Source organism: Odocoileus virginianus, chromosome 27 (assembly GCF_023699985.2).
Source record: "Odocoileus virginianus isolate 20LAN1187 ecotype Illinois chromosome 27, Ovbor_1.2, whole genome shotgun sequence".
NCBI classification, from domain to species: Eukaryota; Metazoa; Chordata; class Mammalia; order Artiodactyla; family Cervidae; genus Odocoileus; species Odocoileus virginianus.
Genome location: NC_069700.1, coordinates 42,285,154 through 42,310,751, shown reverse-complemented (window position 1 = coordinate 42,310,751; position 25,598 = coordinate 42,285,154). Strand labels below are relative to the sequence as shown.

General features: G+C 38.3%; 1 protein-coding gene across 1 annotated transcript in view; it reads right to left on the bottom strand.

Moving 5' to 3' along the window:
* Positions 1-25,598, bottom strand: part of LOC110122228 (KH domain-containing, RNA-binding, signal transduction-associated protein 2-like) — a 356,268-nt gene that overhangs the window by 167,279 nt on the left and 163,391 nt on the right. Inside the window, exon 3 of the mRNA XM_070456917.1 lies at positions 16,079-16,206. Within this exon, the coding sequence (XP_070313018.1) occupies positions 16,079-16,206 (128 nt within the window). The remainder of the gene's footprint in view (positions 1-16,078; positions 16,207-25,598) is intronic.

Here is a 25,598-nt window from a genome sequence, read left to right as displayed (position 1 = left end):
TTGTGCGGTAGTTTGAACATTCTTTGGCATTGCCTTTCTTTGGGATTGGAATGAAAACTGACCTTTTCCAGTCCTTTGGCCACTGCTGAGTTTTCCATATTGGCTGGCATATTGAGTGCAGCATTTTCACAGCCTCATGTTTCAGGATTTGAAATAGCTCAACTGGAATTCCATCACATCCACTAGCTTTGTCCATAATGGTGCTTTCTAAGGCCCACTTGACTTCACATTCCAGGATGTCTGGCTCTAGGTGAGTGATCACACCATGTTGATTATCTGGGTCGTGAAGATCTTTTTTGTACAGTTCTTTTGTGTATTCTTGCCACCTCTTCTTAATATCTTCTGCTTCTGTTAGGTCCCTACCATTTCGGTCCTTTATTGAGCCCATCTTTGCATGGAATGTTCCTTGGTATCTTTAATTTTCTTCCTCGCTTCCACTTTCTGCATCTATGAATGTGCCTGTTCCAAATATCTTTCTTAAGTGGAATCATACAATATTTGTCCTCTCATGTCTGACTTTTTCTCTTATTAATATGTTTTTCAGTCACTCAGTCATGTCCAACTCTGCAACCCCATGAACTGTAGTGTGCCAGGATTCCCTGGCCTTCACTATCTCCCAGACTTTGTTCAAACTCATCTACACTGAGTTGGAGATGCCATCAAACCATCCCATTTCTGTCACCCCCTTCTCCTCCTAACCTCAATCTTTACCACAATCAGGATTTCTTTCCAATGAGTTAGCTCTTCATAGCAGGTAGCAAAAGTATTGGAGCTTCAACTTCAGCACCAGTCCCTCCAATGAATATTCATTGTTGGTTTTCTCTAGGATTGACTGGTTTGATCTCCTTGCAGTCCAAGAGACTCTCAAGAGTCTTCTCCAACACCACAGTTGAAAAGCATCAATTCTTCAGTGCTCACCTTTCTTTATGGCCCATCCATACACGACTACTGGAAAAACCATAGCTTTGACAAGATGGACATTTGTTGGCAAAGTAATGTCTCTGCTTTTTAATATGCTGTCTAGGTTGGTCATATTCTTCTTCCAATCAGCAAGCATCTTTTAATTTTATGGCTGCAATCACCATTCCAAGTGATTCTGGAGCCAAAGAAAATAAAGTCTGTCACTGTTTCCATTGTTTCTCCACCTATTTGCCAAGAAATTATGGGACTGGATGCCATGATCTTAGTTTTTTTCAAGGATGAGTTTTAAGTCAGCCTTTTCACTCTTCTCTTTCACATTCATCAAGAGACTCTTTAGTTCCTCTTTACTTCCTGTCATTAGGATAGTGTCATCTGCATATCTGAGGTTACTGGTATTTCTTCTGGCAATCTTCATTCCAACTTGAGCTTTCTTCAGCCCAGCATTTTGCATCATGTTCGCTGCATACAAGTTAAATAAGCAGTGTGACAATATACAGCACTGATATACTTCTTTCCAAATTTGGAGCCAGTCCACTCTTTCACGTACAGTTCTAAGTGTTACTTCCTGACCTGCATTCAGGTTTCTCAGGAGGCAGGTAAGGTAGTCTGGTATTCCCACCTCTTTAAAAATTGTTCACAGATTGTTGTGATCCACACAGTCAAAAGCTGAGCATAGTCAATGAAGCAGAAGTAGATGTTTTTCTGGAATTCTCTTGCCTTTTCTATGATCCAAGGAATGGTTGCAATTTGATCTTTGCTTCCTCTGCCTTTTCTAACTTCAGCTTGTACATCTGGACTTTCTTGGTTCATGTACTGCTGAAGCCTAGATTGAAAGATTTTGAGCATTACCTTGCTAGCATGTGAAATGAGTGCAATTGTGAAGTATTCTGAACATTATTTGGCATTGCCCTTCTTTGGAATTGAAATGAAAATGGACTTTTTCCAGTCCTGTGACCACTGATGAATTTTCCATATTTGCTGGCATATTGAGTGCAGCATTTTAACAACATTATATTTTAGGATTTTAAATAGTTTAGTTGAAATTCTATCACCTCCAGTAGCTTTGTTCGTAGTGATGCTTCCTAAGGCCCACTTTACTTTGCATTCCAGATGTCTGGCTCTAGATGAGTGATCACATCATCATGGTTATCCAGTTCAATAAGACTTCCCCCCCCCCCCTACAGTTTCCTGTGTATTCTTGCCACCCTTGCTTAATATCTCCTGCTTCTGTTAGGTCCATACCATCTCTGTCCTTTACTGTGCCTATTTTTGCATGACATGTTCCCTTGGTATCTCTAATTTTCTTAAAGAGATCTCTAGTCTTTCCCATTCTTCTGTTTTCCTCAATTTCTTTGCATTGTTCACTTAAGAAGGCATTATCATCTCTCCTTGCTATTCTCTGGAACTCTGAATTAAGATGAGTATATCTTTCCTTTCCAACTTTGGAAGAATACCTATACCTGGAGGAATAGGTATCTCTTGACCTTAATTTTGCATTCCAGTCCCCTATGATGTAAGGGACATCTTTTTTTGGTGTTAGTTCTAGAAAGCATTTTAAGTCTTCATAGAACCGCTTCAGTTGCAGCTTCTTTGGCATTAGTAGTTAGGGCATAGACTTGGATTACTGTAATGTTGAATGGTTTGCCTTGGAAACAAACCAAGATCACTCTCTCATTTTTGAGACTGTGCCCAACTACTTCATTTTAAACTCTTTTTTTTTTCACTATGAAGGCTACTTCATTTCTTTTAAGGGATCCTTGCCCACACTAGTAGATATAATAGTAATCTAAATTAAATTCACCCATTCCTGTCCATTTTAGTTCACTGATTGCTAAAATGTCAATGTTCACTCTTGCCATCTCATGTTTGAGCACTTCCAATTTACCTGATTCAATCAATATTTATCCATGTGTTAACATGTATCCAAATTCCATCATTCTTTGTGGCTGAATAATATTCCACTGTGTATATACCCCATTTTGTGAAACCATACATCACCTGAGGATATTTGAGTTGTTTCTGTCTTTTGGCAATTGTGAATAATGGTGCTTTGAATATTGATATACAACATTTGGTAACATTTTTAAAATTTTTGGATTGATATTCATAATTTAATTATTGATAAGCTTGTAAAATCCATATATTTAAAGAAAATTCCTCATGAAATGGTAGAAATCTAAATATGTTACACAAATTTCTTTTGGGTGATTGTGTGCTAAGTTGCTTCAGTCATCCAACTATTTGAGACCCTATGGACTGTAGCCCACCAGGTTCCTTTGCCCATACTATGTTTCAGGCAAGAATACTAGAGTGGGTTGCTGTGCCTTGCTCCATGGGATCTTCCCTATCCAGGAACTGAATTCACACCTCTTATGTCTCTTGCATTGGCAGGTGGGTTCTTTACCACTAGTGCCATTTGGGAAGCCCAAATTTCTTTTAACAAATACTTAAGTTTGACAAAGTAAATAGAAGTCACTCACAAACGTTGCACATGCATCTAAATTTCTTTAAAACAATTGGTTGTAGTCAGGTCCTAACTTAGTATTATAACTAGCAATAATCCCTTATCTAAATGTTTCTGGAGGTAAGGAGGAGATGCATTAATCACTATTTATTGTACCTTTTGCAGAGAAAGATTTTTCTTCCCAAGCCAACCACAAAGTATTTAATAATGCTTAAATTTATATCAAATTCACTTGTTTCCATATGTCAATATGTCCTTCAAAGTTAATAATATGAGAATTCATTCAGTTTATAATGTAATACCTCTTGATGTTACCAGTGAACTTTCTCTTCTACCCTCTTGAAAATCTATCTACATAAAAATCCATTTCTACCAAAACAACAAAACAAATGGCAGACAGCCCATCTATGCTATATGGGGTGTAGAAAAATTTACTGAAAGGTCACTGAATTAAACAAGTGAAGAAAGAAGCAGATGAAGACTGGCAAGATTATAGAAGGGATGTGGGGTGAACATCCTTTCGTTTTCAAAGGACCCCTGAGCAAGGATACCTGTTGGGACACATTTCAAATGGCACTAGATTTTAACTATCCTTTTGAAATAGCTTCCAGCTTTACAGTTGAGGGTGAGTGTGAAATAAACTGGAGGAACAGAAACAGCAGGATAAAACAGACTGTCGGTGACCTACATGGTGTAGACTTAGAAAAGAAGGTGAGGCCGTGTTGGGAAGTGCAAGCACACGTTCCATGCGGATGTGCTGACCTCCTGAGAAAGAGGGGAGGGGAGGCACATCCAACTCAGGATTCACAACACATGCATCAAAGAAGACAAACAGACTTAAGCGCTGAATGGGAAAATGGGATTTAAAAACATAAGATGAGCATTAATTTAAAAGTCATTTGAAAAGATAAACACTACACAGAATATCCATTATATCTACTACTGAGGGCAGGAATCCCTGATTAGAAATGGAGGAGCCATCATAGTAAACAAAAGAGTCCGAAATGTAGTACTTCCATGCAATCTCAAAAACGACAGAATGATCTCTGTTCGTTTCCAAGGTAAACCATTCAATAGCATGGTGATCCAAGTCTATGCCCGGATCAGTAACACTGAAGAAGTTGAAGTTGAACAGTTCCATGAAGACCTAAATGACCTTCTAGAACTAACACACCAAAAATATGTCCGTTTCATTATAGGGGACTGGAATGCAAAAGTAGAAAGTCAAGAAATACCTGGAGAAACAGGCAAATTTGTCCTTGGAATACAGAATGAAACAGGGCAAAGGGCTAACACAGTTCTGTCAAGAAAATGCACTGGTCATAGCAAACACCCTCTTTCAACAACACAACAGAATACTCTACACATGGACATCACCAGATGGTCAACACCGAAATCAGATTGATTATATTCTTTGCAGACAAAGATGGAAAAGCTCTATACAGTCAGCAAAAACAAGACCATAACCAACTGTGGCTCAGATCATGAACTTCTTATTGCAAAGTTCAGACTGATATAGAAGAAAGTGGAGAAAACCACCAGACCATTCAGGTATGACCTAAATAAAAACCCTTATAACTATATAGTGGAAGTGAGAAATAGATTAAAGGGACTATATCTGATAAACAGAGTGCTTGATGAACTATGGATGGAGGTTCATGACATTGTACAGGAGACAGGGATCAAGACCATCCCCAAGAAAAAACTGCAAAAAATCAAAGTGGCTATCTGAGGAGGCCTTACAAATAGCTGAGAAAAGAAGAGAAGCGAAAAGCAAAGGAGAAAAGGAAAGATATACCCATTTGAATGCAGCATTCCAAAGAATAGCAAGGAGAGATAAGAAAGCCTTCCTCAGCGATCAATGCAAAGAAATAGAGTGAGAAAAACAGAATGGGAAAGACTAGAGATCTGTTCAAGAAAATTAAAGATACCAAGGAACATTCCATGCAAAGGGCTCAATAAAGGACAGAAATGGTAGGGACCTAACAGAAGCAGAAGATATTAAGAAGAGGTGGCAAGAATACACAGAAGAACTGTACAAAAAAGATCTTCACGACCCAGATAATCACCATGGTGTGATCACCCACCTAGAGCCAGACATCCTGGAATGTGAAGTCAAGTGGGCCTTAGAAAGCACCATTACGGACAAAGCTAGTGGAGGTGATGGAATTCCAGTTGAGCTATTTCAAATCCTGAAACATGATGCTGTGAAAATGCTGCACTAAATATGCCAGCCAATATGGAAAACTCAGCAGTGGACACATGACTGGAAAAGGTCAGTTTTCATTCCAATTCCAAAGAAAAGCAATGCCAAAGAATGTTCAAACTACCACACAATTGCACTCATCTCACAAGCTAGTGAAGTAATGATTAAAATTCCCCAAGCCAGGCTTCAGCAATACGTGAACCGTGAACTTCCAGATGTTGAAGCTTGTTTTAGAAAAGGCAGAGGAACCAGAAATCAAATTGTCAACATCCGATGGATCATCGAAAAAACAAGAGAGTTCCAGAAAAACATCTATTTCTGCTTTATTGACTATGCCTAAGCCTTAGACTGTGTGGGTCAGAATAAACTGTGGAACAATCTGAAAGAGATGGGCATACCAGACCACCTGACCTGCCTCTTGAGAAACCTGTATGCAGGTCAGGAAGCAACAGTTAGAACTGGACATGGAACAAAAGACTGGTTCCAAATGGGAAAAGGAGTACGTCAAGGCTGAGTATTGTCACCCTGCTTATTTAACTTCTATGTGGAGTATATCATGAGAAATGCTGGGCTGGAGGAAGCACAAGCTGTTATCCAGATTGCTGGGAGAAATATCAAGAACCTCAGATATGCAGGTGACATCACCCTTATGGCAGAAAGTGAAAGGGAACTAAAAGCCTCTTGATGAAAGTGAAAGAGGAAAGTGGAAAAGTTGGCTTAAAGCTTAACACTGAGAAACCTAAGATCATGGCATCCTGTCCCATCACTTCATGGCAGATCAACGGGGAAACAGTGGAAACAGTGGCAGATTTTATTTTTCTGGGCTCCAAAATCACTGCAGGTGGTGATTGGAGCAATGAAATTAAAAGACGCTTACTCCTTGGAAGGAAAGTTATGACCAATCTAGATAGCATATTAAAAAGCAGAGACATTGCTTTGCCAACAAAGGTCTGTCTAGTCAAAGCTATGGTTTTTCCAGTGGTCATGTATGGATGTGAGAGCTGGACTATGAAGAAAGCTGAGGGCTAAAAAATTGATGCTTTTGAACTGTGGTGTTGGAGAAGACTCTTGAGAGTCCCTTGGACTGCGAGGAAACCCAACCAGTCCATTCTAAAGGAGATCAGTCCTGGGTGTTCACTGGAAGGACTGATGCTGAAGCTGAAACTCCAATACTCTGGCCACCTCACGCGAAGAGTTGACTCATTTGAAAAGACCTTGATGCTGGGAAAGATTGAGAGCAGGAGGAGAAGGGGACGACAGAGGATGAGATTGTTGGACGGCATCACCAATTCGATGGACATGGGTTTGGATGGACTCCGGGAGTTAGTGATGGACAGGGAGGCCTGGCATGCTGTGCTTCATATGGTCTCAGAGTCGGACGTGACTGAGCGACTAAACTGAACTGAGATAGAATATCTCTGCAAATTTCTAAATTTTTCTGGAACATAGGGTTATTGCACGTTCATCTCTATTGAAGAGACTGCACTCTACAAGCACATTGGCATTATTTTCTCTCATCAAAAATATAACACTTCACCTAGGAGAGTCATTATCTTCTCAATTAAGATTTAAATTCACAAGAGATCAGGAAACTGATATGAATGAAAGTGAAATCACAAAGCCCATCAAGTGCTCTTTTCTGCTTCTTTTAGAAAAATAAAAAGCAAGTGATACTATGCAGCTGTCTCTGAGAAAGATAAAACGAGCTTAAGATGTAAGCTACAGAGTGGCTTTTTTTTTTTTTTTTTTATACACTAATTGGTGGCTAATTACTTCATAACATTGCAGTGGGTTTTGTCATACATTAACATGAATCAGCCATGGAGTTTTTTAAAAATCACATTGCTTAGAAAAATAGAGTTGTTTCTAAACTGTTAAGTGTGATTCTGTCTCTGTGGTTACAGTTTTCACAGTTAGTAATCTTGGGTTTCTATTAACCATTATTAAATGTTCTGATAATTAGTTCCAAAGTTAAAAGGAAAAAAAAAAAAACAGCACTCATCAAGCTTTGGATTTCAGTGTTCACCTTTAGAAGTACAAAGAAGGAAACAGGCAATCTGGGAGGATGTAGCAGGCTGCGGAGTATGCTTCCCACCTGACACAGGAGGCAGCCCCACTCTCTGGGACCAAGCAGATGAATATGAAATACAGAGCAAGCATGGTGCTTTTGAACATATTTTGGAACTTTAATTTTCTGCATCAATTTACATAAGAAATTGATTTCAAAGGCAGCACCAGAGAACATGGCCGCTTTGATCTTAAAGGGGGCCAAATTTGGGGGCTGATTTACACTCCTGGTAGTTTATTGCTTTAAAAAGTTGTAAGTAACTGGAGTTGAGAAATAAAAAGTGGGCCTTGGGGCAAATTTAATTGAATAAAATATCTGATATTTTTCAGAGGATTCTGAAGGCAACATCAAAAGACATAATTTTAAAAGGCAAGGATATACAATGGAAAAAAGACAACCTCTTTAACAAATGGTGCTGAGAAAACTGGTCAACCACTTGTAAAAGAATGAAACTAGAACACTTCCTAACACCATACACAAAAATAAACTCAAAATGGATTAAAGATCTACATGTACGACCAGAAACTATAAAACTCCTAGAGGAGAACATAGGCAAAACACTCTCTGACATAAATCACAGCAGGATCCTCTATGACCCACCTCCCAGAATATTGGAAATAAAAGCAAAAATAAACAAATGAGACCTAATTAAACTTAAAAGCTTTTGCACAAGAAAGGAAACTATAAGCAAGGTGAAAAGACAGCCTTCAGAATGGGAGAAAACAATAGCAAATGAAGCAACAGACAAAGGATTAATCTCAAAAATATGCAAGCAATTCCTGCAGCTCAATTCCAGAAAAATAAATGACCCAATCAAAAAGTGGGCCAAAGAACTAAATAGACATTTCTCCAAAGAAGACATACAGATGGCTAACAAACACATGAAAAGATGCTCAACATCACTCAGTATCAGAGAAATGCAAATCAAAATCACAATGAAGTACCATTCCACGCCAGTCAGGATGGCTGCTATCCAAAAGTCTACAAGCAATAAATGCTGGAGAGGGTGTGGAGAAAAGGGAACCCTCTTACAGTGTTGGTGGGAATGCAAACTAGTATAGCCTCTATGGACAACAGTGTGGAGATTTCTTAAAAAAACTAGAAATAGAACTGCCATATGACCCAGCAATCCCACTTCTGGGCATACACACTGAGGAAACCAGATCTGAAAGAGAAACGTGCACCCCAATGTTCATCACAGTTTATAATTGCCAGGACATGGAAGCAACCTAGGTGCCAACCAGCATACGAATGGGTAAGGAAGCTATGGTTCATATACACCATGGAATATTACTGAGCCATTAAAAAGAATTCATTTGAATCAGTTCTAATAAGATGGATGAAGCTGGAGCCCATTATACAGAGTGAAGTAACCAGAAAGATAAAGACCAATACAATATACTAACGCATATATATGGCATTTTAAAAGATGGTAATGATAACCCTATATGCAAAACAGAAAAAGAGACACAGATGTACAGAACAGACTTTTGGACTCTGTGGGAGAAGGTGAGGGTGGGATGTTCTGAGAGAATAGCACTGAAACAAGTATACTATCAAGGGTGAAACAGATCACCAGCCCAGGTTGGATGCATGAGACAAGTGGTCAGGGCTGGTGCACTGGGAAGACACAGAGGGATGGGATGGAGAGGGGGGTGGGGTGGGGGGTGTATCGGGATGGGGAACACATGTAAATCCATGGCTGATTCATGTCAATGTATGGAAAAAAAAAAAAAACACTACAAAATTGTAAAGTAGTTAGCCTCCAACTAATAAAAATAAATGAAAAAAATTAAAAAATATACAAAATAAAAACCTATAAGCAGATTAAAAAAAGAAAGAAAGAAAGAAAAGGAAAAAAAAAAAAGTCACTGAGCAGCTGAGTTGCCCAGGTGGAGGAACAGGTACCATAGTAACGACCAAATCTCCAGCAGGTGGAGTAGCACCACCCACCCTCTGCATGCCTCACTGTGCCCTGCACGTGGTACTCATCCTTCAAGCAGAACAAAACAGAATGCAGCATCTGACATTTATGTATCTTACTTTCCCAGGTACTGTACAGCACTTCTTTATTGAGATCAAGAAATTCTGGCCTTTTTTTTTCACTATTTTAAAATTTTTATTGGGGTACAGCTGATTTACACTGTTGTGATATTTTCTTCTGTACAGCAAAGTGAATCAGTTATGTGTGCTTGCGTATACTCAGTTGCTTAGTCATGTCCAGCTCTTTGCAGCCCCTTGAACTGTAGCCCGCCAAGTCTGTCTGTACATGGGATTATCCCATGGACAAGAATACTGAAGTGGGTTGCCATTTTCTCCTCCAGGGTATCTTCCTGACTCAGGGATCAAACCCACATCTCGTGCATTGGCAGGCGGATTCTTTAACACTGAGGCACATGGAGATCCTATGAATCACATATCCATATATCCACTCTTCTTTACATTCTTTTCCCATGTAGGACATTACAGAGTATTGAGTAGAGTTCCCTGTATTATACAGCATGTTCCTGTTGATTATCTATTTTATATATAGTCATGTGCATATGTCAATCCCAATCTTCAAGGATGAGTGTGTCTTCATTAATACCAAATTTATACCCCAAGGTTCAGTTTTGTTCTTTTTCTGTATATATAATCACTTTGCATGCCAACACTAAATTATAATGCCATCTTTGAAGACACTTTCAAAAACAACTAAACTCAATACACATATTTCAAACACTAAAAACAACATAAGAAGCCATGACCAAGTTCACATGTGTAAAGTTTACAGACAAAAACAGTGAGTTACAACCACCAACAACCTGATAAAGACTGCATACTGATTCTAAGATGTGTAAGAGTTGGAAACATCCAGATTAAAAAAAAAAAAACTAAATGTATATTGGACTATAAAGTACAATGTCTTTGGATTCAGGTAGAAAGAGCTAATGTTAAAGGTGGTGAATTTTCCACATAAATCTCAGGATCAGAGAGTAACATACTGACAGATGTTGCCTCCTTAGAGACATGACTATCAAGAAATAAAGGCTCAGATTCTACAACATTTTCAAATGTAAACAATAGATGTATAAAGGCTATTTACTAACCTTACTACAAATAAAAATATTAAAAACAAACAAGAAAAACAGTCCATGAAAATAATTTAGTAACACATCACATTTTCTCCAAATTAAGTGATTAATCACAAAACACTAGATAAATCATTCTTAATGTGTTTGTAAAGCATTCTTATATTTTCTGTTATTTAAAATCTTCAGTTCAGTTCAGTTCAGTCACTCAGTCATGTCCAACTCTGTGACCGCATGAATCACAGCACGCCAGGCCTCCCTGTCCATCACCAACTCCCGGAGTTTACTCAAACTCATGTCCATTGAGTCAGTGATGCCATCCAGCTATCTCATCCTCTGTCGTCCCCTTCTCCTGACCCCAATCCCTCCCAGCATCAGGGTCTTTTCCAATGAGTCAACTCTTCGCATGAGGTGGCCAAAGTATTGGAGTTTCAGCTTCAGCATCAGTCCTTCCAATGAACACCCAGGACTGATCTCCTTCAGAATGGACTGGTTGGATCTCCTTGCAGTCCAAGGGACTCTCAAGAGTCTTCTCCAACACCACAGTTCAAAAGCATCAATTTTTTGTGCTCAGCTTTCTTCACAGTCCAACTGGCACATCCATACACGACCACTGGAAAAATCACAGCCTGGACTAGATGGACCTTTGCTGGCAAAGTAATGTCTCTGCTTTTCAACATGCTATCTAGGTTGGTCATAACTTTCCTTCCAAGGAGTAAGTGTCTTTTAACTTCATGACTGCAATCACCATCTGCAGTGATTTTGGAACCCAAAAAACTAAAACTTCTCTCAATTATTTGACTTACTGAATTAAATCAGCAAATTGACTTGAATTAGAGTCTAACTGAAACAAAATCTATCAAAAAAGGCCAAGTAGTAAAATCAGGATAAGGCCATTTCCTCAAGCACTCCCCTAATTCTTCTTTGCTCTTTGTTTGGGAGGATGGTGTCACTGCCACATGGACTGTCAAGGGCAGAGACAGCCCTGGAGGAAGCTGGAAGGCAACCCTAGCCTGGATGATATACAAAGAGTAAGTCACTTTTTATTTTAAAAGAGTAAACCTTGAACCCATAAATACTGTTGTGTGCCGCTCAGCAGTTCACAGGATCACACCACACTACATGTGCTGCCACTTACAGTACACAGCAAATACAGCTCAGGCTGAGAGATTACAACCTTACCCCACAACACAGAATCACCATTTTAGAAATAAAATACCTTTCTCAAAAGGTTGATTTAATTTTATTGTTACAGTATAAAAAGTGAAAACAAACGTAGGTCAATTTGATAGATGATTGTGTCTGTCACTATTCTTTTTTATGTAAAAGGTTCTAATATATGAAGTTCATATTCATAAACAATTTAATTTGGCATTATATTCATAGAAACTATACATTTTCTAAGGCATACATTGTTATTTGATAATATTCCATTATATTACACTAATTACATTATTACATAATTACATTAATTATTACATTAATTACAACTATTAATCATTAGGAGCTATTATTTTTCATAATCTTCCACATTATACATGAAAAAGTAATGCAAAATGTGAGCACTATTATTCAAGTTAAAAATGCAAAGACTCACAAAAAATGAAGGATTTAAAATAATAGCAAATTTTCAAAGTACTCCATCACTCACACCATCATTTAGCATTATATAGGACCCGAAATGCTAGCACATCTCGGTCAGAGATTCAGAGCTGCGTTTTACTGAGAAGCAGATATGAGTCTATCACAAGCTTTTCCATATCCAAAGAAGAGATAAAGATTATCCCAAGAAACAGTATCATATAATATATATGTTTAAATATATGGTTTCAAGACTGAAGCTGTACTCCATCTAGACATTAACAATTTTAATTAAACAAGTTCCTTTAAAGACTTATATTTTTCTTAAGACCCTATCATATTTCTACCTTATTTCATTACTATGTAAAATTTTTCATGTACATTTCTATGACAGTCCAACTTGATATTCATTAAAACAACTGTAAATTTAATAAAACTTAAATTACAAATGCATATTCATTGTATGCACCTATCTTGCAATAGTGTAGGTCTAGCTCAAAATAAGCACAAAATCCAAAAGCTTGAGTTGTGTCAGACTCTTTGTGACACTATGGATTGTAGCCTGCCAGGCTTCTCTGTCCATGGAATTCTCCAGGCAGAAATACTGGAGTGGGTTGCCATTTTCTACTCCAGGAGATCTTCCAGACCTAGAGATGAAACCCACGTCTTTTGTGTCTCCTGCATTGGCAGGCAGGTTCTTTACCAGTGCACCACCTGGGAAGTCCCCTGGATACAGCCGGTGCCAAATTAACATTATTTCTAAAACAAGATGCTGGGTTGTTCATCTTTTCTGGAGTTAAATAGAAGAGCTAAAAGAAGATAAAAGAAGAATTAGGAGAAAGCTGAATGAATAAAGATGGGATCCTTCATGATACAGAAAAGACCTCAGCAGCAAAGCAGTACAAAAGAGAAGCAGCTAAGAGGGAAAAGGATTCTCTTGAGCAAAAGGTTAAAGAGCTGCTACAAATGTTAGAGAGCCAAGAAAGAGCCTTCAAGATATTTAGAGTCAAAAATCACAGGCAAGATGAGAGAAAGAGACAACCTTCTGAGAAGGATGAACAAGAGAACTGAGATGCTGGAGATCTTAAGAAAGATAAAGGAAGAACAAGAGGAATGCTACCTGAAGAAAGAGGAGCAGATCAAAAGAGAGGCAAGTGAGAGGGAAAAGGACCCTTCTGAGTGAAAGGTTAAAGAGCTGCAGTGAAAGTTGGAGAACCAAAAAAGAATTTTGGAGAGATTAAGAGCCAGAATGAGAAAGGAGATAAGAGAAAGAGAGAAGACCTCAGCAGAATGGGCCAGAGGAGAGGCAACTGAGAGGGAAAAGGAACCTCTTGAACAAAAGGTTATAGAATTACAGTCAAAGATGGAGGGCGACAAAAGTGTCTTCTTGAAGGGAGTTAGACTGAAAATGACAAAGAAGATGAGAGAAAGAGAAAACCTTCTGAGAAGGATGAACGAGAGGTTTGAGATGTTGGAGATCTTGGGATGATAAAGGGCGAGCTAGGGGAATGCTGCAAGAAGACAGATGAGCTCCTTTGTGATGCAGCCGAGATCTCAGCAGAATGCCCTGAAGGAGAGCCATCGGAGAGGGAAAAGGAGCTTCTTGAGCAAAAGTATAAGGAGATAAGTCAAAATGTGGAGGACCAAAGAAAAGACTTCAAAGAATTTGTAGGCAAAATGATAGAGAAAACAAGAAAAAGACAAAAGATTTCAGCAGAAGAGCGTGCCAAGAGACAGGCAGCTGAGAGGGAAAAGCAGTTTCTTGAGCAAAAGGTTATAGAGCTGCAGGAACAGCTGGAGGACCAAGAAAGGGTCTCTGAGGAATTTAGAGTCAAAAAGACAGGAGCCAAGAGAAAGAGAAAAGACCTCAGCAGATCTTCTGGGGGCAGAAATGATGGTCCAATGGAAAATTGCTATGTGGGAAAAAAAGCTTCTTGAGCTAAAGGTTAAAGAAATGGAGCAAAAGTTGCAGGACCAAGAAAGAACCTTCCAGAGATTTGGAGTCAAACTCACAAAGGAGATGAGAGAAAAAGACGACCTTCTGAGAAAGATGAATGAGAAGATTCAGATGCTGAAATGCTTACTGAGGTTACCAGAAAAACTAGAGGAACACAACATGAAGAAAGAAGAGCAGGCCAAAAGAGAGGCAGCTGAAAGGGAAAACGAGCCTCCTGCACAAAGGGTTAAAGAATTGCAGCACAAATCGGAGAACCAGGAAAGAGTCTTTGAAGTATTACGGGTCAAATGACAGAGGAGTTGAATGAAAGAAAGAAAGCCTCAGCAGAAGAGCAGATCAAGAGAGAGGCCACTGAGAGCAAAAAGGAGTCTCTTGAAAAACAGGTTGAAAATTGCAGCAAAATGTCGAGGACCAAGAAAGAGTCTTCCAGAGATTAAGAGCTGAAATGACAGAGGAGATGAGAGAAAGTGAAAAGGCCTCAGCAGAAGAGCAGGCCAAAACAGAGGCTCCTGAGAGGGAAAGGAAGCTTTTAGGGTAAAAGCTTAAAGAAGTGCAACAAAAGTCTGAGGATCAAGAAAGAGCCTTCAAGGCATTTAGAGTCCGAATGACAGAAGAGGTGAGAGAAAGAGACAACTTTCCGGGGAAGATGAATGAGAGGATTGAGATGCTGGTGGCTGTAGTGAACAATGATAATGACAAGGATAATGAGGAAAACACTGGAAAGGACTGAACTTCATAGACACAGGGAGATGATGGCAAAGAAGATACTTCACAGCCTTTTGTTTTAGTCTCAGTTTGGGAGAAGATAAAACATATGTGGTCACTAATTACTCAGATATTTTGTTTGTTTCTTTTGAATTCTGGTAATATTAAAAGTTTTCACAAGTAGAAAAAAAAAAATCCAAAAGCTTACATATCCGAAAACCTCACCTGAAAGTTAAAATAAATGGTTTGATGTGCTGTTAAACAGTTTATCCTATTTGAAATAATTATAAACACACCCTCTACTTATATTTACCAAAATTTATCATATCAGAAGCCATTTGGAAAAGTATGGCATTTATTTCTGTAATCTTTATTCTTAGGATAATTACATGGTCTTTGCTTCACACTCTTCAGAAAGTTAACTACCAGCTTAAATCTTCGAGTTTCCATTTTTCTGCTTAGGCAACTTACTTGAAACACAAAAAAAGAAACTTTTCAACCACTGGAATTTAGGAACATAAATAATGAAAGCAAGCCACTGAATGCTATATTTTATAATCATTATTCTGGTGATAAAAACATCATGTGATGACAAAATATCTAATGAAAAGCTATTTTCAAGAGAATAATATCATCATCATTATATAAATGGACCCTGAATATAGAAGACTAGAGGTTACAACCCAAGTGTCTAATAAAGATTATATTGCGTTCCTAGATAAAAGGATTCTCAGCTATTTGCCTCATGCTGTATATTTTGCAGTATTAATTCTACATTCTTATAATAAAATGTGCATTTTAACATGAACTGAAACATTACTGATTCAGCATATTTGGACAAATTGCTGAACTACTTACATGTTAAATGATGAAAATATCTAGTTACATTTCCTATATTCACGGAATAAAATGTTGCAGCCATCAGTAGAAAATTATTGTACTTTAAAAGAGTTTTCTTTCTTCTATGTCAGTATCATATATTTGTATATACTAATAAAATGAAGATTTGCACATTATTTCATAAAAGCAATGAATAAAACATCATCTTATTTTCATTATATTTTTTTTTTAATTCAATGAGGTTAAAAAGCATATATTGTAGTACCTTTGGATACTGTTTGACAGGAATCAATACCCTTTCTGAGAGCTTTATATTTTTGTTGCTGATGACATCAAGATATTTCTCTTCTTCATCTTCATTTTTTCCATCAGAACCTTGAAATTTTTCAATTTCTGAAAAAAAATTCACAAGAAAAACATCAAATGAAATGTGAAGTCATTATAAATATACTGGTTGTTCTTATTACTCCTCTTATTAAATAAGATTTTGAAGAATCTTGATAAAGACTGAAACAGAACCATGCTAAAGCTACATCAATGCCACTAGTATCTGTATAATGATCTCTTCTTAACCAAAATTAAAAAGCAGTGATTGAATATATGACTGTCTCATGTGAAAAAGGATGCATTTAATTAAAGTTTAACATCTTCAAAGAAAATCTGAGAAAGAATATACCCTTGAAATATTTAAAAATATTTAAGCAAGCATAAATTCCCTAGGAGGATTGAAGAGAACAAGTATATTTTGAGGTTAAATGTTTCATTTTTATTCAAAATTGTTCCTAAGAAAACATAATTGAAAATAGAAATCATTCATTATCTATAATAGAGTAGTAGAGATGAATAGAGACATGTAGTACAGAAAGGCAGAGGAAAAAAGAGATCAAATTGTCAACATCAATCGGATCAGCTGGATCATTGAAAAAGCAAGAAAAACACCTACTTCAGCTTTACTGATGATGCCAAAGCCTTTGACAGTGTATCACAACAAACTGTGGAAAATTCTTAAAGAGATGGGAATACCAGACCACCTGACCTGTCTCTTGAGAAATCTGTACGCAGGTCAAGAAGCAAGAGTTAGAATTGGATATAGAACAACAGACTGGTTCCAACGGGAAAAAGTACATCAAGGCTGTATATTGTCACCCTACTTATTTAACTTATATACAGAGTACATCATGAGAAATGCTGGGCTGGATGAAGCACAAGCTGGAATCACAATTGCAGGGAGAAATATCAATAACCTCAGATATGCAGATGACACCACCCTTATGGCAGAAAGTGAAGAACTAAAGATCCTCTTGGTGAAAGTGAAAGAGGAGAGTGAAAAAGTTGACTTAAAACTCAACATTCAGAAAACAAAGATTATGGCATCCAGTCCCATCACTTCATGGCAAATAGATGGGGAGAGAGTGGAAAGAGTGAGAGACTTTATTTCTTCGGGCTCAAAAATCACTGCAGATGGTGACTGCAGCCATGAAATTAAAAGATGCTTGCTCCATGGAAGAAAAATTATGACCAACCTAGGCAGCATATTAAAAAGCAGAGACATTACTTTGCCAACAAAAGTCCATCTAGTCAAAGCTTTGGTTTTTCCAGTAGTCATGTACAGATGTGAGAATTGGACTATAAAGAAAGCTGAGCACCAAGAATTGATGCTTTTGAACTCTGGTTTTGGAGGAGACATTTGAGAGTCCCTTGGACTGCAAGAGAGACCCAACCAGTCTATCCAAATGGAAATCAATCACGAATATTCATTGGAAGGACTGATGCTGAAGCTGAAACGCCAATACTTTGGCCACCTGATGCCAAGAACTGACTCACTGGAAAAGACTCTGATGTGGGGAATGATTGAAGGAGGGAGGAGAAGGGGATGACAGAGGATGAGATGGTTGGATGGCAACACTGACTCAATGGACATGAGTTTGAGTAAACTCCAGGAGTTGATGACGGACAGGGAGGCCTGGCGTCCTGCAGTCTGGGGTCGCAATGAGTCAGACAGAATGGAGTGACTGAACTGAACTGAATGGAACTGGGAGAGAAACAGTATGATACCATATACCATAAACAAACTTAAATGCAATTAAAAAAGGGGATGTCATGAAATAGTCCTATAAAGAATTAAATCTGTAATTGATATCACTCATATTCATCAACATGAAAATACCTGCCTAGTGTTTTAAGAAGAACTGCTAATTTTCCCTTATAAGAATGCTCCCAGGAGAAGAAGATGGCATGGAGTAGGCGGACATGGAGTGCATCTCTCTCCACGGATACATCATGAATACACCTTCAGACACAGAAGTGCACGCAGAACACCAGCTGAGAGTGGGCAGGAGTGCCTGATCACTGAAAAAGAATATATAGACCCACTCAAAACTTGGTAGGACAAAGGAACTAGGGGGAAAAACAGGAGTGTTTCTAGGACTGGACCTGCCCTTGGCAGGGAGGGAACTGAAGCAGGGGTCCGATTCCCACAGCGGGGCAACTGTCTGGGTCAGAGGAGAAACATTTAAAGCTGAGAGTGAAACAGTTGATCTGTGGTAGCCTAAATGGAATGTGAATCAGACAGTCCTTGCCACAGTCATTCATACATGGAGCAGGAACACGGGTCTCCTGGAAGGGGCAGTGGCTGGGAACTGGGGTTTAGGGATTGTGGAGTAATCCCAGGGCGAGGGCTGCCACTGACTGTGGAGAGATGGATCGAGGGGATGTGAGAGAGGAGATTGTGGTTGGAAATGCCTATGGAGGAAAGCCAGGCAGCCATGGAAGGCAATACAGGTGAGTCACAGGTAGTGGGGTGGAGCCATCACCATAGCCTCTCTGTCTCCACAGGAAAGTATCAGCAGCTGAACATTAGAGATGCTGACCCATCAAACGCCTGGCGCACTGAACTACCGAGTAGGACCCCACCCACAGTGCTCCTTTCAGCGACACCAGTCAGGGGACCCCTCTCTGTGTCTGACACTCAGAACAGCAGAGAAGGACCCCAGGCAGGGGAAATCTGTAAGTGCCTGAACGGGCGGAGCTACAGAGAAAGAATGGCCAAAGAGGTCAGACCCCCAGCTACAAGAGGCTCGAAAAAAGACTCTGATAGGGCCATAACTCCTGCCACAGAGCAATCTGTGTCCCTGCACACTTGGCGCCACCAGGATCCCCACAAGCCAAGCAGCGGCACCACCTTCATGTTCAACTCTCAATGGGGAAGAGCTGTTACAGGCCAAAAAAAGTCCTGTGTTTATGCATGCAGGGTCACTTTAGTCCTGTCTGACTCTTTGTGACCTATAGACTGTGGCTTGCCAGGCTTCTCTGTCAGAGAAGGGGTTCTCCAGGCCAAAATACTAGAGCATATTGGCCAATACTGGTTACCATACGCTTCTTAGAGCACTATATTTCCTGCTACCCTAGCCGCCAAACCCCCTGAGGACCTGGTGCTGCCAGAACCCCTGCGATCCAAGCAGCTACACTACCTCCATATGCAGCCCTCACAGGGGCAAACCCAAGGCCTCCAGGGTAGCTTCAGGAGCTAATCCCCAGTGGACGACCCACATGCAGAAGTGGAAATAAAATCACAATTGAAACCCGGAAGCAGTTTGATTAAGGAAGAAGATGCAAAATCTTCAGACCATCTCTACCAGCTGCAGGTTAAATCCAGATGATCAACTAGGCAGACTATGTGTCTATGGAATAGATAAAAGGATATTAAGAGCCTCCACAAAAGAAAATGCACTAGTTCTGATACCTGTGGACATTGGAGACAAGAACAAAGGAATAGGAACAGAATAGAAACTGAGCAGCCGCCACAGGAGGTCCAGAGACCAGCACAGTGTTGGAGGGCATCCTGGGCAAGTGAGGTGGACTGTTATTCCCAACACAGGAAGAGACGCTGAGAGCAGTAACTCAACAAAACCATTTATTTTTCCTATTTTTTTATTTGTTCTATAGATTCTTTCAGTTTGGTTTCCCCCTTTTCCCCCCTCTGTTGTAGTTGTTGATTTTATTGAAAGAGACGGGAATACCAGACCACCTGACCTGCCTCTTGAGAAACCTGTCCGAAGGTCAGGAAGTAACAGTTAGAACTGGACATGGAACAACAGACTGGTTCCAAATAGGAAAAGCAGTACATCAAGGCTATATATTGTCACCCTGCTTATTTAACTTCTATGCAGAGTACATCATGAGAAACACTGGGCTGGAGGAAGCACAAGCTGGAATTAAGATTGCTGGCAGAAATATCAAGAACCTCAGATATGCAGATGATACCACCCTATGGCAGAAAGTGAAGAGGAACTAAAAATCCTCTTGAAAGTGAAAGAGGAGAGTGAAAAAGCTGGTTTAAAGATCAACATTCAGAAAACTAAGATCATGGCATCCAGTCCCATCACTTCATGGCAAATAGATGGGGAAACAGTGGCTGACTTTATTTTTGGGGGATCCAGAATCACTGCAGATGGTGATTGCAGCCATAAAGCTAAAAGACCCTTACTCCTTGGAAGGAAAGCTATGACCAACCTAGACAGCATATTAAAAACCAGAGACATTACTTTGTCAATAAAGGTCCATCTAGTCAAGGCTATGGTTTTTCCAGTGATCATGTATGGATATGAGAGTTGGACTATAAAGAAAGCTGAGCACCGAAAAATTGATGCTTTTGAAGTGTGGTGTTGAAGAAGACTCTTGAGAGTCCCTTGGACTGCAAGGAGACCCAACCAGTCCATCCTAAAGGAGATCAGTCCTGGGTGTTCCTTGGAAGGATTGATGCTGAAGCTGAAACTCCAATACTTTGGCCACCTGATGCAAAGAGCTGACTCACTGGAAAAGACCCTGATGCTGGGAAAGATTGAGGGCAGGTGGAGAAGGGGACAACAGAGGATGAGATGGTAGGATGGCATCACTGACTCAATGGATATGAGTTTGGGTGAACTTCGAGAGGTCGTGATAGACAGGGAGGCCTGGTGTGCTGTGGTGCATGGGGTTGCAAAGAGTGGACACGACTGAGCTACTGAACTGAACTGAATAAATCCAATTAAACTTTTGAGCTTTTTCTTTTTTTTCCTCAGTCACATTTTTTTATTGTTGCAGTAAACCTCTGCCTCTGTGTTGGACTTTTGCAGTTCCATGGAGTTACCCTCTTTTATTTTTGTCTTTTCTCTTTTTTAAGTTTTGTTAAGCGAATTGACATTTTTTTCTAATTTATTCCTTTGTTTGCTTTTCCTGCTGCTCTCTTCCCCTTGCAGTTAACCTTTAACATATATAAATCTTTATCTACCTCTATTTAACTTTGCATATCTATTCTTTCTTTGTTTTCCTTCTCTCCTTTCCTCTCAACGTATTTGTTATGTTTTATTGTCATTGCTTTATTCCCCAGTTGGCACCTTGTTTTAGTTTTGTTTTCCAGTTTTTGCTTTACTTAGTTTTGTTGTGGTAGATAAAATTTTTGGTTTCCTTTGTCCACTAGGTCAATCTATTGTACTTAATGTCTGTGGGACTATTTTGATTTTCTTATGGATGTATATGTATGTGTGTATATTCATTCATACTTTGCATTATTGCCTAAATCTCTGCCTCTGCACTGGTCTTTTGGAGTTCTGTGTAGTTTTCCCTTTATTCCCCTTTTTTCTTTCTTCTTCTGTTTTTATTCTTTTTCTCCTTTTTATGATTTTTATTTTTAATTTGTTAAACCTATTACATTTTTTCTACATTTATTCCTTCATTTACCTTTCCTACTATTCTTATCTCCTTGCAATTAATCTTTAATGTATATACATCTTCATCTACCTTTATTTAACTTTACATATCGATTCTTTCTGTCTTTCCTTTCCTCTCAAAATATGTTAGTTTTGTTCTCATTGCTTTATTCGCCACTTGGCACCTTGCTTTAGTTTTGTTTTCCAGTTTCTGTTTAAGTTAATTTTGTTCTTAACTGGTAAATACAATTTTTTATTTCCTTTGTTCACTGGATCAATCTACTGTACTTTATTTTTGCTGGACTGTTTTCACTTTGCACATGGGTGTACATGTGTATGTGTATATTCCCTTATTTTAATTATTGTTTGCCTGGTTTTATAACAGCCATTGCTCTGGGGTTCATCTTTGGTTTCTTGTTTTTGGATATTTGTTTTACTCTCCTTTAATTCCATAACAAACCACTTGTGGAATATTTGTTCCTGACCATAGCTCAAATTCTGAGCCTTTGGACTGGGAGCACTGATTCCAAGACCTTAGAATACCAGAGAACTAACCCTAGGGAGTATCAAATAGTGAGAACTCACACAAAGGAAACCACTTGAATACAAAACCCAGCATCACTCAACCAATAGTAACAGCCTGTGCAGGATGCATCATCAAAACAACAAACAAAACAAAAATACAAACCCAATCATCTTCAGACAGGAGTACCATCTAATTTAGCTTTGCCCATCAGAGGAAAAACAAACAAACAAACAAACAAAAACTCAGCACAAATCTCACACTATATGAAGCTCACACAAACCACTGGACCAACTTTACTTGGGCAGAAACCAAAAGGAAGAAAGAACTCAACCTTCTTCAAGGAAAGAATTCAACATTCCTTGAAGCCTTGGAAAAGGAGACCTTAAACACAATAAGCTTAAAAAAAAAAAGTGAAAAAGCAGAGAAATACTGCACAAATGATGGAGCAAACTGGAAACATAGACGTCTCCAAATAAATGCAGAGGAAATAGGGAAATTACCTGAAAAAGAATTCAGAATAACGATAGTAAAGATGATCAAAAAACTTGAGAACAATGCAAGAATGGAGAAAACAATGGAGAAAATGCAAGAATCAATTAACAAAGACATACAAGAATTAAGCATAAAGAGCAAACAACACAATTACTTAAATTAAAAATACTCTAGAAGGAATCAATAGCAGAATATCTGAAGCAGAAGAACGAATCAGTGAGCTGGAAGATAAAGTGGTGGAAATAACTTCTGAAGAGCAGAATAAAGTAAAAGGAATGAAAAGAGCTGAGGACAGTCTCAGAGACCTCTGGGACCATATCAAATGCACCAACATTTAATTATAGGGGTCCCAGAAGAAGAAGAGAGAAAGAAAGGGTATGAGAAGATTTTTGAAGAGATTATAGTTGAAAATTTCCCCAACAGGGAAACAGAAATAGCCCATCAAGTCCAAAAAACACAAAGAGTCCCTACAGGATAAACTCAAGGAGAAACACGCCAAGAAACATACTAATCAAACAAACAAAGTCTAAACACAAAGCAAGGGAAAAGCAACAAGTAACACACAAGGGAAACTCCGTACACTTAACAGCTGATCTTTCAGCAGAAACTCTGCAGGGTGAGAGGGAATGGCAGGATATATTTAAAGTACTGAAAGGGAAAAATCTACAAGATTTTTCCAAGATTTTTTTTCCAAGAATTTCCCAAGATTTTTCCAAGATTACTCTAGCCAGCAAGGATCTCATTCAAAATTGATGGAGAAATAATAAGCTTTTAAGACACACAAAAGTTAACAGAATTCAGTACCACCAAACCAGCTTTACAACAAATGTTAAATGGACTTCTATAGTCAAGAAATACAATAAAAGAAAAAAGATTCACAAAATCAACCCCAAACAGTTAGAAAATGGCAATAGGAACATATATGTCAATACAAACACTAACAAACAAAAAAAGAGAACTGACAGTAACACAAAAACAGTAGGAGGCTTCACCACCCCACTCACTCCAATGGACAGATCATCCAAACAGAAAATTAAGAAGGAAACAAATCTTAAATGATACATTACATGAGATGGATCCCATTGATATCTTCAGAACATGCCATACAAATGGAGAAAAACACACCTTCTTTTCAAGTGCACATGGAACATTCTCCAGGATACACCACATTCTGGGTCACAAAGCAAACCTCAGTAAATTTTTAAAAAACTGAAACTGTATTAAGCATCTTCTCCAACCACAATGCTATGAGAATAGATATCAATTACAAGAGAAAAAAAAAAACTGTAAGAAACACAAACACATGGAGATTAAACAACACAAGTGCTCAGGGCTGGTGCACTGGGAAAACCCAGAGGGTTGGAATGGAGAGGGAGGTGGGAGGGGGGATCAGGATAGGGAACACATGTAAATCCATGGCTGAGTCATGTCAATGTATGGCAAAAACCACTACAATATTGTAAAGTAATTAGCCTCGAACTAATAAAAATAAATGAAAAAAATTTAAAAAAAATACTACCAAAAAAAAAAGTTTCTAAATAACCAACAGATTACTGAAGAAATCACAAGCGAAATAAAAATATTTCCAGAAACAAATGACAATGGGAACATGACAACTTAAAATCTGAGATGTAGCAAAAGCAGTTCTAAGAGGGAAGGTTATTGCAATAAAATCCTACCTCAAGAAACAAGAAAAACATTGAAAAGACAACCTAACTTTACACCTAAAGCAACTGGAAAAAGAAGAAGAAAAAAAAATTAGTAGAAGGGAAGGAATCATAAAAATCCGAGCAGGAATAAATGAAAAAGATATTTTTAAAAAATTTAAAGATTAATAAAACTAAAAGCTGGTTCTTTGAGAAGATACACAAAATTGACAAAACCTTAATGAGACTCATCAAGAAAAAAAGAGAGAAGAATCAAATTAACAAAATTAGAAATTAAAAAGGAGAGATTACAAGACAAGGCAGAAATACAAAGGATTATGAGACTATTATGAACAACTCTATGGCAATAAAATAGATAACCTGAAAGAAATGGACATATTCTTACAAAAGTTCAATCTTCCAAGACTGAACCAGGAAGAAATAGAAATTATGAACAACACAATTACAAACACTGAAGTTGACACTATGATAAAAAAAAAATCTCCCAAAAAACAAAAGCCCAGGACCAGATAGCTTCACAGGAGAATTCTATCAAACATTTAGAGAGGAGCTAACGTCTATCCTTCTAAAACTCTTTCAAAAAATTACAGAGGAAGGAGCACTTCCAAATTCATTCTACAAGGCCACCAACACCCTGATACTAAAACCAGACAAAGACAACACAAAAAAAGAAAACTACAGGCCAATATCACTGATGAACATAGATGCAAAAATCCTCCACAAACTTTTAGCCAACAGAATTCAGCAACACATAAAAAAGCTGATATACCATAGTCAAGTTGGGTTTATTCCAGGGATACAAGAATTCTTCAATATACAAAAATTAATCAATGTGGTACACCATATTAACAAAATTGAAAGACAAAAACATTATGATCATCTCAATAGATGCAGAAAATCATTTGACAAAATTTAGGACCATTTTATGATTAAAACTCTTCAAAAAATGGGCATATAAGGAATCTACCTCAAAATAGTAAAGGCCACATAAGTCTACAGCAAACATTATCCTCATTGGTGAAAAACTGATAGCATTCCTCCTAAGATCAGGAACAAGACGGGGTGTCGAATTTTGCCACAATTATTCAACATAGTTCTGGAAGTACTAGCTACAACAATCAGAGAAGAAAAAGAAATGAATCCAGATGGGGAAAAAATAAGTAAAGTTCTCACTATTTGCAGATGGCATGATACCATACATAGAAAATTCTAAAGAGAGTATTAGAAAATTATCAGAGCTAATCAATGAATTTAGCAAAGGTGCAGGGTACAAAATCAACACACAGAAATCACTTGCATTTCTATATATTATCAATGAAAAATCAAAAAGAGCAATCAAGGAATCAATCACATTCATCATTGCAACAAAAAGAATTAAATATCTAGGAATAACCTTACCTAAGGAGATAAAAG